Raw genomic sequence first — 19,154 nt, 5'->3', positions numbered from 1 at the left:
TGGGGCATTGGAACCGGTTCTGGGGGAGGTGGGACCAGTACAAACCGGACGGTCTGCACCTGGGCAGGACCGGAACCAATGTCCTCGGGGGAGTGTTTGCTAGTGCTGTTGGGGAGGAGTTAAACTAATATTGCAGGGGGATGGGAACCTATGCAGGGAGACAGAGGGAGACAAAAATGAGGCAAAAGCAAAAGACAGAAAGGAGATGAGGAAAAGTGGAGGGCAGAGAAACCCAAGGCAAAGAACAAAAAGGGCCACTGTACAGCAAAATTCTAAAAGGACAAAGGGTGTTAAAAAAGCAAGCCTGAAGGCTTTGTGTCTTAATGCAAGGAGTATCCGCAATAAGGTGGATGAATTAACTGTGCAAATAGATGTTAACAAATATGATGTGATTGGGATTACGGAGACGTGGCTCCAGGATGATCAGGGCTGGGAACTCAACATCCAGGGGTATTCAACATTCAGGAAGGATAGAATAAAAGGAAAAGGAGGTGGGGTAGCATTGCTGGTTAAAGAGGAGATTAATGCAATAGTTAGGAAAGACATTAGCTTGGATGATGTGGAATCTATATGGGTAGAGCTGCAGAACACTAAAGGGCAAAAATCGTTAGTGGGAGTTGTGTACAGACCTCCAAACAGTAGTAGTGATGTTGGGGAGGGCATCAAACAGGAAATTAGGGGTGCATGCAATAAAGGTGCAGCAGTTATAATGGGTGACTTTAATATGCACATAGATTGGGCTAGCCAAACTGGAAGCAATACGGTGCAGGAGGATTTCCTGGAGTGCATAAGGCATGGTTTTCTAGACCAATATGTCGAGGAACCAACTAGGGGGGAGGCCATCTTAGACTGGGTGTTGTGTAATGAGAGAGGATTAATTAGCAATCTCGTTGTGCGAGGCCCCTTGGGGAAGAGTGACCATAATATGGTGGAATTCTGCATTAGGATGGAGAATGAAACAGTTAATTCAGAGACCATGGTCCAGAACTTAAAGAAGGATAATTTTGAAGGTATGAGGCATGAATTGGCTAAGATAGATTGGCTAATGATACTTAAGGGGTTGACTGTGGATGGGCAATGGCAGACATTTAGAGACCGCATGGATGAACTACAATTGTACATTCCTGTCTGGCGTAAAAATAAAAAAGGGAAGGTGGCTCAACCGTGGCTATCTAGGGAAATCAGGGATAGTATTAAAACCAAGGAAATGGCATACAAATTGGCCAGAAATAGCAGCGAACCTGGGGACTGGGAGAAATTTAGAACTCAGCAGAGGAGGACAAAGGGTTTGATTAGGGCAGGGAAAATGGAGTACGAGAAGAAGCTTGCAGGGAACATTAAGACGGATTGCAAAAGTTTCTATAGATATGTAAAGAGAAAAAGGTTAGTAAAGACAAACGTAGGTCCCCTGCAGTCAGAATCAGGGGAAGTCATAACGGGGAACAAAGAAATGGCAGACCAATTGAACAAGTACTTTGGTTCAGTATTCACTAAGGAGGACACAAACAACCTTCCGGATATAAAAGGGGTCAGAGGGTCTAGTAAGGAGGAGGAACTGAGGGAAATCTTTATTAGTCGGGAAATTGTGTTGGGGAAATTGATGGGATTGAAGGCCGATAAATCCCCAGGGCCTGATGGACTGCATCCCAGAGTACTTAAGGAGGTGGCCTTGGAAATAGTGGATGCATTGACAGTCATTTTCCAACATTCCATTGACTCTGGATCAGTTCCTATCGAGTGGAGGGTAGCCAATGTAACCCCACTTTTTAAAAAAAGGAGGGAGAGAGAAAGCAGGGAATTATAGACCGGTCAGCCTGACCTCAGTAGTGGGTAAAATGATGGAATCAATTATTAAGGATGTCATAGCAGCGCATTTGGAAAATGGTGACATGATAGGTCCAAGTCAGCATGGATTTGTGAAAGGGAGATCATGCTTGACAAATCTTCTGGAATTTTTTGAGGATGTTTCCAATAAAGTGGACAAAGGAGTACCAGTTGATGTGGTATATTTGGACTTTCAGAAGGCTTTCGACAAGGTCCCACACAGGAGATTAATGTGCAAAGTTAAAGCACATGGGATTGGGGGTAGTGTGCTGACGTGGATTGAGAACTGGTTGTCAGACAGGAAGCAAAGAGTAGGAGTAAATGGGTATTTTTCAGAATGGCAGGCAGTGACTAGTGGGATACCGCAGGGTTCTGTGCTGGGGCCCCAGCTGTTTACATTGTACATTAATGATTTAGACGAGGGGATTAAATGTAGTATCTCCAAATTTGCGGATGACCCTAAGTTGGGTGGCAGTGTGAGCTGCGAGGAGGATGCTATGAGGCTGCAGAGTGACTTGGATAGGTTAGGTGAGTGGGCAAATGCGTGGCAGATGAAGTATAATGTGGATAAATGTGAAGTTATCCACTTTGGTGGTAAAAACAGAGAGACAGACTATTATCTGAATGGTGACAGATTAGGAAAAGGGAAGGTGCAACGAGACCTGGGTGTCATGGTACATCAGTATTGAAGGTTGGCATGCAGGTACAGCAGGCGGTTAAGAAAGCAAATGGCATGTTGGCCTTCATAGCGAGGGGATTTGAGTACAGGGGCAGGGAGGTGTTGCTACAGTTGTACAGGGCCTTGGTGAGGCCACACCTGGAGTATTGTGTACAGTTTTGGTCTCCTAACTTGAGAAAGGACATTCTTGCTATTGAGGGAGTGCAGCGAAGATTCACCAGACTGATTCCCGGGATGGTGGGACTGACCTATCAAGAAAGACTGGATCAACTGGGCTTGTATTCACTGGAGTTCAGAAGAGTGAGAGGGGACCTCATAGAAACGTTTAAAATTCTGACGGGTTTGGACAGGTTGGATGCAGGAAGAATGTTCCCAATGTTGGGGGAAGTCCAGAACCAGGGGTCACAGTCTAAGGATAAGGGGTAAGCCATTTAGGACCGAGATAAGGAGAAACTTCTTCACCCAGAGAGTGGTGAACCTGTGGAATTCTCTACCACAGAAAGTAGTTGAGGCCAATTCACTAAATATATTCAAAAGGGAGTTAGATGAAGTCCTTACTACTCGGGGGATCAAGGGGTATGGCGTGAAAGCAGGAAGGGGGTACTGAAGTTTCATGTTCAGCCATGAACTCATTGAATGGCGGTGCAGGCTAGAAGGGCTGAATGGCCTACTTCTGCACCTATTTTCTATGTTTCTATGTTTCTAAGAGGAGATTGGTGTGCAAAATTAAAGCACATGGTATTGGGGATAATATACTGACGTGGCTAGAGAATTGGTTGGCAGACAGGAAGCAGAGAGTCGGGATAAACGGGTCCTTTTCAGAATGGCAGGCAGTGACTAGTGGAGTGCCGCAGGGCTCAGTGCTGGGACCCCAGCTCTTTACAATATACATTAATGATTTGGATGAAGGAATAGAGTGTAATATCTCCAAGTTTGCAGATGACACTAAACTGGGTGGCAGTGTGAGCTGTGAGGGGGACGCGAAGAGGCTGCAGGGTAACTTGGACAGGTTAGGTGAGTGGGCAAATGCATGGCAGATGCAGTACAATTGGATAAATGTGAGGTTATCCACTTTGGGGGCAAAAACACGAAGGCAGAATATTATCTGAATGGTGGCAGATTAGGAAAAGGTGCAACGAGACCTGGGTGTCATGATACATCAGTCATTGAAAGTTGGCATGCAGGTACAGCAGGCGGTGAAGAAGGTAAATGGTATGTCGGTCTTCATAGCTAGGGGTTTTGAGTATTGGAGCAGGGAGGTCTTACTGCAGTTGTATAGGGCCTTGGTGAGGCCTCACCTGGAATATTGTGTTCAGTTTTGGTCTCCTAATCTGAGGAAGAACGTTCTTGCTATTGAGGGAAGTGCAGCGAAGGTTCACTGGACTGATTCCCGGGATGGCTGGACTGACATATGAGCAGAGACTGGATCGACTGGGCCTTTATTCACTGGAGTTTAGAAGGATGAGAGGTGATCTCATAGAAACATATAAAATTCTGACGGGACTGGACAGGTTAGATGCAGGAAGAATGTTCCCGATGTTGGGGAAGTCCAGAACCAGGAGACACAGTCGAAGGATAAGGGAGGGGTAAGCCATTTAGGACTGAGATGAGGAGAAACTTTTTCACTCAAGAGAGTTGTTAACCTGTGGAATTCCCTACCGCAGAGAGTTGTTGATGCCAGTTCATTGGATACATTCAAGAGGGAGTTAGATATGGTTCTTACGGTTAAAGGGATCAAGGGGTATAGAGAGAAAGCAGGAAAGGGGTACTGAGGGAATGATCAGCCATGATCTTATTAAATGGTGGTGCAGGCTCGAATGGCCTACTCCTGCACCTATTTTCTATGTTTCTATGTTTCTGCCTTTGCTCACACCGGAGGTGGAACCACCACAACCGGCGGACCTATTGTTATTTATGGTTGCTTTTGAGAGTGAAGGAACCCCTGTCACGGCTCAACAAGTTAAGACCTGGACCAGCCAGGACCTGATTTTATCGGTGGTGAAGAGTTGCATCCTCAAAGGTGATTGGTCTGCCATACCCAAGCAAATGTGCGAGGAGACCAAACCTTACATTTGTCGCAAAGATGAAGTGTCTATTCAGTCGGATTGTATACTGTGGGGCAATCGTGTTGTCATGCCCAAGAAAGGGAGAGAGAAATTTGTACGTGAACTACTTAGCACACATCTCAGCATTGTAATGATGAAAGCCATCGCCAGGTCTTGTATGGTGGCTGGGAATTGACTCTGAGCTGGAATCATGTGTGCATCAGTGCAACACTTGCATGCAGCTCAGCAAAGCACCAGCGGAATCGCCGCTGAGTCTGTGGTCGTGGCCGTCCAAACCATGGTCCAGGATCCACATCGACTTTGCAGGTCCCTTCCTGGGGAAGATGTTTTTAGTTGTGGTGGATGCATATTCGAAGTGGATAGAGTCATCCAGCACACCCACAGCTACCATTGAGAATCTCAGTGTCATGATCGTGACACATGGTCTGCCTGACATCGTTGTTAGCGACAACGGATCATGCTTCACCAGTCAGGAGTGTCAAGAGTTCATGAAACTCAATGGCATCAAACATGTAAGGTCAGCACCGTTCAAACCTTGCATCCAATGAGCAAGCAGTACGTGCTGTCCAAATCATAAAGCAGAGTATGAAGCGAGTAATCCAAGGGTCACTGCAGACCCGCCTGTCATGTATACTGCTGAGTTACAGGACAAGAGCACACACGCTTACCGGGGTCTCGCCTGCTGAACTAATGATGAAGAGAAGTCTTAAGACTAAGCTATCTCTTGTACACCCTGACTTGAATAATCATGTTGAAGATAGAAGACAGAGTCAGCAAGGGTATCATGATCGCGCAGCTGTGTCACGCGATATTTCTGTAAATGATCCTGTATATGTTCTGAATTATGGTCAGGGTCCCAAGTAGATCACTGGTTACTGTCATGGCCAAGGAGTGCAACAGAGTATTTATTGTCAAGCTCAAAAATGGGCAAACATGCAGGAAACATATGGATCAGACAAAGCTGCAGCACACAGACGAACCGGAACAGTTGGAGGAAGAGACAGTCGATGACCAACCAACCTACTACCCCCAGTCATCAGTGGACTCAGTGGTCATCATCGAATTGGGACTTTCAGTCACTGACATGTTCAATGAAAATGGACTTTCAATCCTTGACATGGACATTGCCACTCCCACCAGGTCAGCCACCCAGCCACCAGTCACAACAGACTCTGAACACTCACCCAAGGCTGGAGTTGAACTGAGACAGTCAACCCGGGAGCATAAAACAGCGGACTGTCTCATTTTGTAAAAGACTGTGTTAATATCTCAGAGGAGGGGTATTGTCATGTATGTACTTTTGGGATCACTAGCCACCAGATGGCGTCACTGTTGGAGGCCAGTGCGTGCAGCCTGTTATGTCTGTAATGCACTTATGAATGACTCCACGAGGCAATGTGTTGTACTCAAACTGTAACGACCTTGGTCCTTTATTTGTAACTCCAGAGTGAGGTACAAGCATGGTGGGCAGCCTTTTATACTGGGCCCTGCACACCGATACAGGTGACCCTCAGGTCTCCCACCGTAGCGCCCTCTGGTGGATAGCCTCTGCCACAGGGGCAGGAAACACCGGTCTCCACCAGTTGCACCTCTAGTGGTGCCAGCATATATATACACAGTGTAAACCTTATTGATAGTACATCAGGTAACAAGTCTCCATCTTATGCAACTATACAGTGACTACACAGAGAGTATATCTATAGTCTGCATATATAACACAGTCCAAGTATAAAAGGCCAGCCATTTTATATACTGGTCACTTTGGGCCTTAATAAAGCAGAGCCAAGGTCATACCCCTTGGTGTTAAACTAAACAGTACTCAGTTAACAGTTATTGCATGCACAACACAAACCAGTGTTTTATAAAGGTTCATCATAACTTCCTTGCTTTTGTACTCTATGCCTCTTTATGAAGCGCAGGATCCCGTAAGTTTTCAACTGCTTTCTCAGCCTGGCCGGCCACCTTCACCAATTTGTGCACATTTACATACCCCCATATACTTTATCCACCTAGCAGTGTTCCCATTTCATTAGCAAAGTTAAAGAACTGAAGGTTGATAAAAATGAACAATATTAAAGTGATTTAAAAAAAATATTTGTTGGACCAGAAAATCTGTTTACTGTTTACCTTATCTTCTGTTTATGTTTTCCGTACTTCATTTATTTGTCTGGGCTGTTTGCAGTGTGGGCTCCCTCCGAACACCACCTCCAGGTACCGTTCATTTCTGCCTAACCTCTTGTCTGGTCGTCACTAGAGTAGCTGAGATGTTTTGTGCTAGTTTGAGTACAGTAGGTTGGGCCATGTGTAATGTGCGAACTTCCAACAATGTTTTTACACAGTATTTGCAGCATAGAATCCGACATTCAACCCAACTGGTTCATGTCGGGGTTTCTGCTCCAAACCAGCTTCCTCTCGCCCTATTAACATATCCTTCTATTCCTTTCTCCCTCGTGTGCTTATCTAGGTTGCATCGATTCTATTTGCCCAACCGTTCCTTGTAGAGGGAGCTTTACTCTGTATCTAACCCCCTGTACCTGCCCTGGGAGTGTTTGATGGGGCAGTGTAGAGGGAGCTTTACTCTGCATCTAACCCCCTGTACCTGCCCTGGGAGTGTTTGATGGGACAGTCTCATAATAATTTTGATGAGAATTTGGTTGCCCTTCACTGACTAGGTGAGGCCTTGCATTCTAGCAGGATTGGGGTGCTTCAATTAAGTCATTGTATTTTAGTAGGAGAATGCATTCTTGGTGCTTTGTTGTTTTTTTAATAAATACAGCCCTTCCCTATAGTATCTCGTTGCAAAGTATGCATTTGAACGAGGAGCATATTGTAGAAATGTCATATAACTTCACAGTGTGTTATTGAAGGATTTTGTTATTTTAAGTTGTGGCCTCTTCCCCACAGGCTAGCAAGGTCTCGCATTCCATCCCTGCTGTGCGCGTCAGCTGATTTTAGCGGTGGGCTTGGGGCGCTGGGATTATTTTGTGTCCGAGGGGAAAGCTGATGTGGGGTTGCTGTTCTGTGTGGACGCTGGGTGGGAAGGGAATGGGACTGGATTATGCTGCTCCTGTCAGTGGAATGGCCTGCTGTATCTAATGGGCGATCAATAGAGGGCAGTTGGTGGCTGTGGGCTCGCACCCCGGAATGTTAGTCCCTTCCGGACAATAGGAAGTGGGTGGGGGAGGTGATGTTAAATGGACAGAAGCTCAGCGTGATAATGTTCGGGGAAACTGATGAATCTATCGGTCAATGATAAATCTTTTCTTTTTACTCTGCAGAGCTCTACCAGCAGGAGTGCAATGGGCAAAAAGTGATTTACTGGGAAGTCAAATACCCATTCCTTATGTCCAACCGAGATGTATCCTTTGCAGTTTGTGTCCTGTTTGTTTTTCTAACTACAGTGCCTGGGGGTGGGGGCGTGGTGTGGGGGGGCGTTGGAGGAGTGGGAGGGGGTTGGGGGGTTGGGGGGTTGGAGGAGTGTGGGGGGGGGGGGCGGGGGGGTTTGGAGGAGTGGGGGGGGGAGGGTTTGGAGGAGTGGGGGGGGGAGAGTTTTTGTTTGGAGGAGTGGGGGGGGTGAGGGTTTGGAGGAGTGGGGGGGGTGAGGGTTTGGAGGAGTGGGGAGGTGAGGGTTTGGAGGAGTGGGGAGGTGAGGGTTTGGAGGAGTGGGGAGGTGAGGGTTTGGAGGAGTGGGGAGGTGAGGGTTTGGAGGAGTGGGGAGGTGAGGGTTTGGAGGAGTGGGGAGGTGAGGGTTTGGAGGAGTGGGGAGGTGAGGGTTTGGAGGAGTGGGGAGGTGAGGGTTTGGAGGAGTGGGGAGGTGAGGGTTTGGAGGAGTGGGGGGGGGAGGGTTTGGAGGAGTGGGGGGGAGGGTTTGAGGAGTGGGGGGGGAGGGTTTGGAGGAGTGAGGGTTTGGAGGAGTGGGGGTGGAAGGGTTTGGAGGAGTGGGGGTGGAAGGGTTTGGAGAAGTGGGGGAGGGAGGGTTTGGAGGAGTGGGGGAGGTGAGGGTTTGGAGGAGTGGGGAGGTGAGGGTTTGGAGGAGTGGGGAGGTGAGGGTTTGGAGGAGTGGGGAGGTGAGGGTTTGGAGGAGTGGGGAGGTGAGGGTTTGGAGGAGTGGGGGGGGAGGGTTTGGAGGAGTGGGGGGAGGGTTTGAGGAGTGGGGGGGAGGGTTTGGAGGAGTGAGGGTTTGGAGGAGTGGGGGTGGAAGGGTTTGGAGGAGTGGGGGTGGAAGGGTTTGGAGAAGTGGGGGAGGGAGGGTTTGGAGGAGTGGGGGAGGTGAGGGTTTGGAGGAGTGGGGAGGTGAGGGTTTGGAGGAGTGGGGAGGTGAGGGTTTGGAGGAGTGGGGAGGTGAAGGTTTGGAGGAGTGGGGAGGTGAGGGTTTGGAGGAGTGGGGGAGGTGAGGGTTTGGAGGAGTGGGGAGGTGAGGGTTTGGAGGAGTGGGGAGGTGAGGGTTTGGAGGAGTGGGGAGGTGAGGGTTTGGAGGAGTGGGGAGGTGAGGGTTTGGAGGAGTGGGGAGGTGAGGGTTTGGAGGAGTGGGGAGGTGAGGGTTTGGAGGAGTGGGGAGGTGAGGGTTTGGAGGAGTGAGGGTTTGGAGGAGTGGGGGTGGAAGGGTTTGGAGGAGTGGGGGAGGGAGGGTTTGGAGGAGTGGGGGAGGTAGGGTTTGGGGGGCTGGGGGAGGGGTGTTGGAGGAGTGGGGTGGGGAGGGAGGGTTTGGAGGAGTCGGGCGCAGGGTGGGGGCTTTTTGGCGTGGGAATTTGGCAGGGTGAGGGATTTGGAGGGGGTGGGTTATTCAGATTTCCTTGGAATGAAAATATTTTTGTTTTCTCCGTTTTGAGAAAGCGATTTGTTGCCAGTGAAATGCTGACGGTTTATTCAGCATTGTTTGACTGTGACCTCAGTCGGATTTTGAAGTCCTCTGATAAATGCTTTAATGCAGTAACGATATTGGGATCCATTCTATCCCTGTGCGTTTCAGTAATTCACATTGTGGTTTGCTGCAGAGCTGGCTTTGTTGCGTGCGTCAGTCTTGCAAGCGATGGAAAGTAATTGTGATATCACTAAGCCATCAGCTTAAGTGGTTTGCAGAAAAAACAAAATACGTTTTTGACGCAGCGCGTTATGATCTGCCTGGAAGAGAATTGGATCAGTACTTGAAAAAGAAAAAGTTGTCGGGCTAAAGGAACAGGAGAATGGGACTGATACGATATCTCTTTCTAAGAGCAGGGCACAGGCGCGATGGCCGAATTGTCTCCTTCTGTACTGTATGATTCTATTTTTAGACTATTTTAGTGACACTTCAATGCAATCGCTTTGTTGGTGTCAGTGCGTAGAAATTGAAACAGGTGAAGCTCTTAAAAGGAAAGTTTGTATGTCTCCTGTTGCTTGCCTCAGGGCCTTGTTCGCCAGCCTGACCTTGCACGGGGATAGTGGCCAAGGGCCTGGTCTGATTTTTCACTGCCAACCCAAGGTCTGACGGCTTCACTCAGTGACTCGCAGATCTCGTGGTTTGGGGGGTCAGAGGACCAGTGCTCTCAGCAGCAAACTGCAGAGCGAACTGATTGTGGGCATGACGGGTGGTTCATGGTGCAACAAAGTGACGGCTCATGGCTGTCTGTCTGCAGTTTCCCCCTGCCCTGCCAGCCACGTCACTGAGAGCACCTGGCCTCCACTATTCCCGCCTGGGCTGGCCCGGCCCGGGCTCTGGGACCAGCTCACTGACCTGCATCGTCCCGGGATTTGGGACCAGCTCACTGACCTGCATCGTCCCGAGGTCTGGGACCAGCTCACTGACCTGCATCGTCCTGGGCTCTGGGACCAGTTCACTGACCTGCATCGTCCCGGGCTCTGGGACCAGCTCACTGACCTGCATCGTCCCGAGGTCTGGGACCAGCTCACTGACCTGCATCGTCCTGGGCTCTGGGACCAGCTCACTGACCTGCATCGTCCTGGGCTCTGGGACCAGCTCACTGACCTGCATCGTCCCGGGCTCTGGGACCAGCTCACTGACCTGCATCGTCCTGGGCTCTGGGACCAGCTCACTGACCTGCATCGACCCGAGGTCTGGGACCAGCTCACTGACCTGCATCGTCCTGGGCTCTGGGACCAGCTCACTGACCTGCATCGTCCTGGGCTCTGGGACCAGCTCACTGACCTGCATCGTCCCGGGCTCTGGGACCAGCTCACTGACCTGCATCGTCCTGGGCTCTGGGACCAGCTCACTGACCTGCATCGTCCCAGGATTTGGGACCAGCTCACTGACCTGCATCGTCCTGGGCTCTGGGACAAGCTCACTGACCTGCATCGTCCTGGGATTTGGGACCAGCTCACTGACCTGCATCGTCCTGGGCTCTGGGACCAGCTCACTGACCTGCATCGTCCCGGGCTCTGGGACCAGCTCACTGACCTGCATCGTCCCGAGGTCTGGGACCAGCTCACTGACCTGCATCGTCCTGGGCTCTGGGACCAGCTCACTGACCTGCATCGTCCTGGGCTCTGGGACCAGCTCACTGACCTGCATCGTCCTGGGCTCTGGGACCAGCTCACTGACCTGCATCGTCCCGAGGTCTGGGACCAGCTCACTGACCTGCATCGTCCTGGGCTCTGGGACCAGCTCACTGACCTGCATCGTCCTGGGCTCTGGGACCAGCTCACTGACCTGCATCGTCCTGGGCTCTGGGACCAGCTCACTGACCTGCATCGTCCCGAGGTCTGGGACCAGCTCACTGACCTGCATCGTCCTGGGCTCTGGGACCAGCTCACTGACCAGCATCTTCCGGGCTCTGGGACCAGCTCACTGACCTGCATCGTCCCGGGCTCTGGGACCAGCTCACTGACCTGCATCGTCCTGGGCTCTGGGACCAGCTCACTGACCTGCATCGTCCCGGGCTCTGGGACCAGCTCACTGACCTGCATCGTCCCGGGCTCTGGGACCAGCTCACTGACCTGCATCGTCCTGGGCTCTGGGACCAGCTCACTGACCTGCATCGTCCTGAGCTCTGGGACCAGCTCACTGACCTGCATCGTCCCGGGATTTGGGACCAGCTCACTGACCTGCATCGTCCTGGGCTCTGGGACCAGCTCACTGACCTGCATCGTCCTGGGCTCTGGGACCAGCTCACTGACCTGCATCGTCCCGAGGTCTGGGACCAGCTCACTGACCTGCATCGTCCCGGGCTCTGGGACCAGCTCACTGACCTGCATCGTCCTGGGCTCTGGGACCAGCTCACTGACCTGCATCGTCCTGGGCTCTGGGACCAGCTCACTGACCTGCATCGTCCCGGGCTCTGGGACCAGCTCACTGACCTGCATCGTCCCGAGGTCTGGGACCAGCTCACTGACCTGCATCGTCCCGGGCTCTGGGACCAGCTCACTGACCTGCATCGTCCCGAGGTCTGGGACCAGCTCACTGACCTGCATCGTCCCGAGGTCTGGGACCAGCTCACTGACCTGCATCGTCCTGGGCTCTGGGACCAGCTCACTGACCTGCATCGTCCCGGGCTCTGGGACCAGCTCACTGACCTGCATCGTCCCGAGGTCTGGGACCAGCTCACTGACCTGCATCGTCCTGGGCTCTGGGACCAGCTCACTGACCTGCATCGTCCCGAGGTCTGGGACCAGCTCACTGACCTGCATCGTCCTGGGCTCTGGGACCAGCTCACTGACCTGCATCGTCCCGGGATTTGGGACCAGCTCACTGACCTGCATCGTCCCGGGATTTGGGACCAGCTCACTGACCTGCATCGTCCCGGGATTTGGGACCAGCTCACTGACCTGCATCGTTGGCCTTGGATGCTGCGAGACCGAGGCACAGACTTTAAGGAATGGGAGAAAATTACTTCAGAAGGAAGTGGGCGTGTCACTTTGCAAAAAATGGATGTTCATTCACAGATTGTAGCAGTGTTCCAGAGGATACAGTAGTGTAGCGATTATGTTACTAGATGTAATCTAGAGAACATGAGTTCAAATCCTATCAGTGCAAGTTGAGAATAAAAGTCATTTAAAATCTGGAAATAGAAGTGACCATGAAGCTGTCGGATTGTCATAAAAACCCAACTGGTTCACTAATGTTATTTAGGGAAGGAAACCTGCCGCCCTTACCTGGTCTGGCCTACATGTGACTCTAGACCCACTGCAATTTGCCAGTCTACCCTAGCCAATTCATGCCTCAAACCATCAAAGTTGCCTTTTCTTAAGTTCAGAACCCTAGTTTCTGAATTAACTGTGTCACTCTCCATCCTAATAAAGAATCTACCATATTATGGTCACTCTTCCCCAAGGGGCCTCGCACAACAAGATTGTTAATTAGTCCTCTCTCATTACACAACACCCAGTTTAGGATGGCCAGCTCTCTAGTTGGTTCCTCGACATATTGGTCGAGTAAACCATCCCTAATACACTCCAGGAAATTCTCCTCCACCACATTGCTACCAGTTTGGTTAACCCAGTCAATATGTAGATTAAAGTCACCCATGATAACTGCTGTATTTTTATTGCACACATCCCTTATTTCTTGTTTGATGCTGTCCCCAACCTTACTTACTACTGTTAGGTGGTGTGTACACAACTCCCACTAGCGTTTTCTGCCCCTTGGCATTCCGCAGCTCCACCCATACTGATTCCACATCATCCAAGCTAATGTCCTTTCTTACTATTGCATTAGTTTCCTCTCTAACCAGAAATGCCACCCCGCCTCCTTTTCCTTTCTGTCTGTCCTTCCTAAATGTTGATACTTAAAGGGTTGACAGTGGATAGGCAATGGCAAACATTTAAAGATGACATGGATGAACTTCAGCAATTGTACATCCCTGTCTGGAGTAAAAATAAAATGGGGAAGGTGGCTCAACCGTGGCTAACAAGGGAAATTAAGGATAGTGTTAAATCCAAGGAAGAGGCATATAAATTGGCCAGAAAAAGCAGCAAACCTGAGGACTGGGAGAAATTTAGAATTCAGCAGAGGAGGACAAAGGGTTTAATTAAGAGGGGGAAAATAGAGTACGAGAGGAAGCTTGCCGGGAACATAAAAACTGACTGCAAAAACTTCTATGGCTATGTGAAGAGAAAAAGATTCGTGAAGACAAACGTAGGTCCCTTGCCGTCGGATTCAGGTGAATTTATAATGGGGGAACAAAAAAATGTCAGACCAATTGAACAAATAGTTTGGTTCTGTCTTCACGAAGGAAGACACAAATAACCTTCCGAAAGTACTAGGGGACCGAGGGTCTAGTGAGAAGGAGGAAGTGAAGGATATCCTTATTAGGCGGGAAATTGTGTTGGGGAATTTGATGGGATTGAAGGCCGATAAATCCCCGGGGCCTGATAGTCTGCATCCCAGAGTACTTAAGGAAGTGGCTCTAAAATAGTGGATGCGTTGGTGGTCATTTTCCAACAGTCTATCGACTCTGGATCAGTTCCGATGGACTAGAGGGTTGCTAATGTAACACCACTTTTTAAAAAGAGAGGGAGAGAGAAAGCGGGTAATTATAGACTGGTTAGCCTGACATCAGTAGTGGGGAAAATGTTGGAATCAATTATTAAGGATGAAATAGCAGAGCATTTGGAAAGCAGTGACAGGATCGGTCCAAGTCAGCATGGATTTATGAAAGGGAAATCAGGCTTGACAAATCTTCTGGAATTTTTTGAGAATGTAACTCGTAGAGTGGACAAGGGAGAACCAGTGGATGTGGTGTATTTGGACTTTCAAAAGGCTTTTGACAAGGTCCCACACGAGAGATTGGAGTGCAAAATTAAAGCACATAGTATTGGGGTTAATATACTGACGTGGATAGAGAACTGGTTGGCAGACAGGAAGCAGAGAGTTGGGATAAACGGGTCCTTTTCAGAATGGCATGCATTGACTAGTGGAGTGCCGCAGGGCTCAGTGCTGGGAGCCCAGATCTTTACAATATACATCAATGATTTGGATGAAGGAATTGAGTGTAATATCCCCAAGTTTGCAGATGACACTAAACTGGGTGGCGGTGTGAGCTGTGAGGGGGATGCCAAGAGGCTGCAGGGTGACTTGGACAGGTTAGGTGAGTGGGCAAATGCATGGCAGATGCAGTATAATGTGGATAAATGTGAGCTTATCCACTTTGGGGGCAAAAACACGAAGGCAGAATATTATCTGACTGGTGGCAGATTAGGAAAAGGAGAGGTGCAACGAGACCTGGGTGTCATGGTTCATCAGTCATTGAAAGTTGGCATGCAGGTACAGCAGGCGGTAAAGAAGGCAAATGGTATGTTGACCTTCATAGCTAGGGGATTTGAGTATAGGAGCAGGGACGTCTTACTGCAGTTGTACAGGGCCTTGGTGAGGCCTCACCTGGAATATTGTGCTCAGTTTTGGTCTCCTAATCTGAGGAAGGACATTCTTGCTCTTGAGGGAGTGCAGCGAAGGTTCACCAGACTGATTCCCGGGATGGCCGGACTGACATATGAGGAGAGACTGGATCAACTGGGCCTTTTTACATTGGAGTTTAGAAGGATGAGAGGGGATCTCATAGAAACATACAAGATTCTGATGGGACTGGACAGGTTAGATGCAGTAAGAATATTCCCGATGTTGGGGAAGTCCAGAACTAGGGGACACAGTCTAAGGATAAGGGATAGGCCATTTAGGACGAGATGAGGAGAAACTTCTTCACTCAGAGTTGTTAACCTGTGGAATTCCCTACCGCAGAGAGTTGATGCCGGTTCATTGGAGATATTCAAGAGGGAGTTAGATATGGTCCTTACGGCTAAAGGTATCAAGGGGTATGGAGAGAAAGCAGGAAAGGGGTACTGAGAGAATGATCAGCCATGATCTTATTGAATGGTGGTGCAGGCTCGAAGGGCCGAATGGCCTACTCCTGCACCTATTTTCTATGTTTCTATGACTCTAAAGTGGCCGAGCGAGCTACTCAGTTGTATCAAACTGCTAGGAAAGGGCAATAATATAGGAAATGCTAGATGAAAAAAGGCCAAGGCCCATCTATTTTATCTTCTACCATCCTGGCAGTTGCATGATACAATGTTATGGAGTTGTTGACTAATAAATGCGACCTTGCCAGTGACTCCCACAACTCGCGAATGAACAAAAGATGTAATCATTGAGAGACTGAGAGTGCTTCTTTCCCTAACTTTGCCCTCAGTACGTTTACGCTCGTGAGCGCCATGACATGGATGTCGATGGACGAAAAATTTGGGTGATTGTGGCAAAATGTGTGCCGGGTGTACCAGCAAAATCTGGCATCATCAGAGTGGAGGACTATCATCAAACGGTGGCATTGGAGAGCGATGGTAAACAAGGCACCAAAGGTACCTCTCCAAGATCTTCATTTCAGCTCTCAAACGTGTAACATGGGAATTTTTAATAGTGTGTCCCTCTGAACTGTGAATTCTGAAATACAAAAATAGACTAGCCTTCCAGGTTAGTTTGTGTGTGGAGAGAGTACTTTGAGATCTGTAACACTGGAGTGAAGTACTGGTGGATACAGGTCTGTCACTGTATAACACTGAGGCACAGCACTGGTGGGTACGGGTCTGTCACTGTATAACACTGAGATACAGTACTGGTGGGTACAGGTCTGTCACTGTATAACACTGAGGTACAGTACTGGTGGGTACAGGTCTGTCACTGTATAACACTGAGATACAGTACTGGTGGGTTCAGGTCTGTCACTGTATAACACTGAGGTACAGTACTGGTGGGTACAGGTCTGTCACTGTATAACACTGAGATACAGTACTGGTGGGTTCAGGTCTGTCACTGTATAACACTGAGGTACAGTACTGGTGGGTACAGGTCTGTCACTGTATAATACTGGGGCACAGCACTGGTGGGTACAGGTCTGTCACTATATAACACTGAGGTATAATACTGGTGGATACAGGTCTGTCATTGTATAACACTGGGGTACTGTACTGGTGGGTCCAGGTCTGTCACTGTATAACACTGTGTTACAGTACCGGTGGGTACAGGTCTGTCACTCTATAACACTGGGGTACAATACTGGTGGGTACAGGTCTGTCACTGTATAACATGGGTACAGTCCGGGTGGGTACAGGTCTGCCACTGTATAACACTGGGGTACAGTACTGGTGTGTGCAGGTCTGTCACTATAACACTGGGGTACAGTACTGGTGGGTACAGGTCTGTAATTGTATAACACTGGGGTACAGTACTGGTGGGTACAGGTCTGTCCCTGTATAACACTGGGGTACAGCACTGGTGGGTACAGGTCTGTCATTGTATAACACGGGGGTACAGTACTGGTGGGTACAGGTCTGTCATTGTATAACACGGGGGTACAGTACTGGTGAGTACAGGTCTGTCATTGTATAACACGGGTGTACAGTACTGGTGGGTACAGGTCTGTCACTGTATAACACGGGGGTACAGTACTGGTGGGTACGGGTCTGTCATTGTATAACACGGGGGTACAGTACTGGTGGGTACAGGTCTGTCATTGTATAACACTGAGATACAGTACTGGTGGGTACAGGTCTGTCATTGTATAACACGGGGGTACAGTACTGGTGGGTACAGGTCTGTCACTGTATAACACGGGTGTACAGTACTGGTGGGTACAGGTCTGTCATTGTATAACACGGGTGTACAGTACTGGTGGGTACAGGTCTGTCACTGTATAACACGGGGGTACAGTACTGGTGGGTACGGGTCTGTCATTGTATAACACGGGGGTACAGTACTGGTGGGTACGGGTCTGTCATTGTATAACACGGGGGTACAGTACTGGTGGGTACGGGTCTGTCATTGTATAACACGGGGGTACAGTACTGGTGGGTACGGGCCTGTCATTGTATAACACGGGGGTACAGTACTGGTGGGTACAGGTCTGTCACTGTATAACACTGGGGTACAGTACTGGTGGGTACAGGTCTGTCATTGTATAACACGGGGGTACAGTACTGGTGGGTACGGGTCTGTCATTGTATAACACGGGGGTACAGTACTGGTGGGTACGGGTCTGTCATTGTATAACACGGGGGTACAGTACTGGTGGGTACGGGTCTGTCATTGTATAACACGGGGGTACAGTACTGGTGGGTACGGGTCTGTCATTGTATAACACGGGGGTACAGTACTGGTGGGTACAGGTCTGTCACTGTATAACACTGGGGTACAGTACTGGTGGGTACGGGTCTGTCACTGTATAACACGGGGGTACAGTACTGCTTGTGCCATTGGTGTAAGCAATTTGACGTGATGCTCCAAGAGCATCGCAGGGTGTCCCCGATTGTTTAGTTGGGAAATGCAGCGAGAGGCTGAGCCAATAAGACCAGTGTCTGTCTATGCCGAATTAACTGATCTGTTGAGATTAAATAGGATGTACGGCACAGAAACAGGCCATTCGGCCCAACCAGTCCTTGCCGGCGTTTATGCTCCATTCGCGCTGCTCCCGTCTTTCATCTAAGTCTATCAGCATAACAGAAATGGGTGTAGGTGCACTACAATTTGCTTGAACAGCTCTGATCTGGAGAGGGGCAATGAACCCTGGGGGCGTTGCGGAAGAACAGGTGACGTTAGATCTCTGCCCTCCATCTCTCTCTCTCTCATCTGCCAACACACTTTCTGGCCTCTTGGATGAGGTACAGGAGGATAGCTGTTACCTGTACCTGTACCCATCAGTACTACTCCCAGTGTTATACAGTGACAGACCTGTACCCACCAGTACTGTACCCCAGTGTTATACAGTGACAGACCTGTATCCACCAGTATTATACCTCAGTGTTATAGTGACAGACCTGTACTCACCAGTACTGTACCCCAGTGTTATACAGTGACAGACCTGTACCCACCAGTACTGTACCCCAGTGTTATACAGTGACAGACTTGTACCCACCAGTACTGTACCCCAGTGTTATACAATGACAGACCTGTGCCCACCAGTGCTGTACCCCAGTGTTATAACTCAGCCAGGGTTATCCCCTTCCTGTGAGGGCCAATTTGGAGGCTTGTTGGGAGGGGGACTGAAGAGGGGGTATAGTTACAACCTTCCTTGCCTTGTCCCAGCGAAGTTCCAATTGCAATTCTCCAAGCCCCTTGTGTATTTTGCCAGTAATTTTCTCGCTCTCAATGACTTGATCAATATAGTTTGTAACAGAGATGGTATCCGGCCCTGTTTACAGCTGGAGGTTTATTTTTCAGTGTTTCTACATTACTTCGATAACCCTGGGGGTCTGATCCCAACCTTCCTCATTAACTGGGCAGCAAAGGTAAGTGACTGTTTGCTTTGTGATGATGTGGTTTATGTATAGGGAGCAATGAGTCTTATCACCGTGCAAGGAATAAATGCTTCCAGCTGATGTCCGTGAACAAGGAGCAGCAGACGGAGCTGAAAAATGTGCCGCAGCTTTGGTGGCAGAACATTCAGGATGTGTTGGAATCATCAGCCAGCTCCTTCTGTTTAGGCAACTGGACATCGGTCCTCGAGAATAGCTCACCTTGAGCAGAGTGGCAGTGGGTCAGGAAGGGTGAAAATCGGCCTCCTTAATGCTATCCTGAGACACCTGCTGATCTGGGCCAAACCTGGCTGTGGTGCCATACATGGTGGAATAGCTTGCCAGGAGTTACTGTCAAGGCTCTGACC

The 19,154-nt window shown here is 49.5% G+C and overlaps 1 protein-coding gene across 2 annotated transcripts in view; it reads left to right on the top strand.

Moving 5' to 3' along the window:
• pctp (phosphatidylcholine transfer protein) overlaps positions 1-19,154 on the top strand; it is a 125,785-nt gene that overhangs the window by 15,861 nt on the left and 90,770 nt on the right. For both annotated transcript variants that reach the window (XR_011592141.1, XM_070874030.1), the window contains exons 3-5: positions 7,848-7,927; positions 15,693-15,858; positions 18,713-18,780. Coding sequence is in view for 1 of the 2 variants with exons in the window: in XM_070874030.1 (XP_070730131.1) it covers positions 7,848-7,927; positions 15,693-15,858; positions 18,713-18,780 (314 nt within the window). In the remaining variant the exon portion in view is untranslated. The remainder of the gene's footprint in view (positions 1-7,847; positions 7,928-15,692; positions 15,859-18,712; positions 18,781-19,154) is intronic.

This window comes from Pristiophorus japonicus, unplaced genomic scaffold (genome assembly GCF_044704955.1).
Source record: "Pristiophorus japonicus isolate sPriJap1 unplaced genomic scaffold, sPriJap1.hap1 HAP1_SCAFFOLD_648, whole genome shotgun sequence".
In the NCBI taxonomy this organism is placed as follows: domain Eukaryota; kingdom Metazoa; phylum Chordata; class Chondrichthyes; family Pristiophoridae; genus Pristiophorus; species Pristiophorus japonicus.
This window is presented reverse-complemented; position numbering and strand designations above follow the sequence as displayed.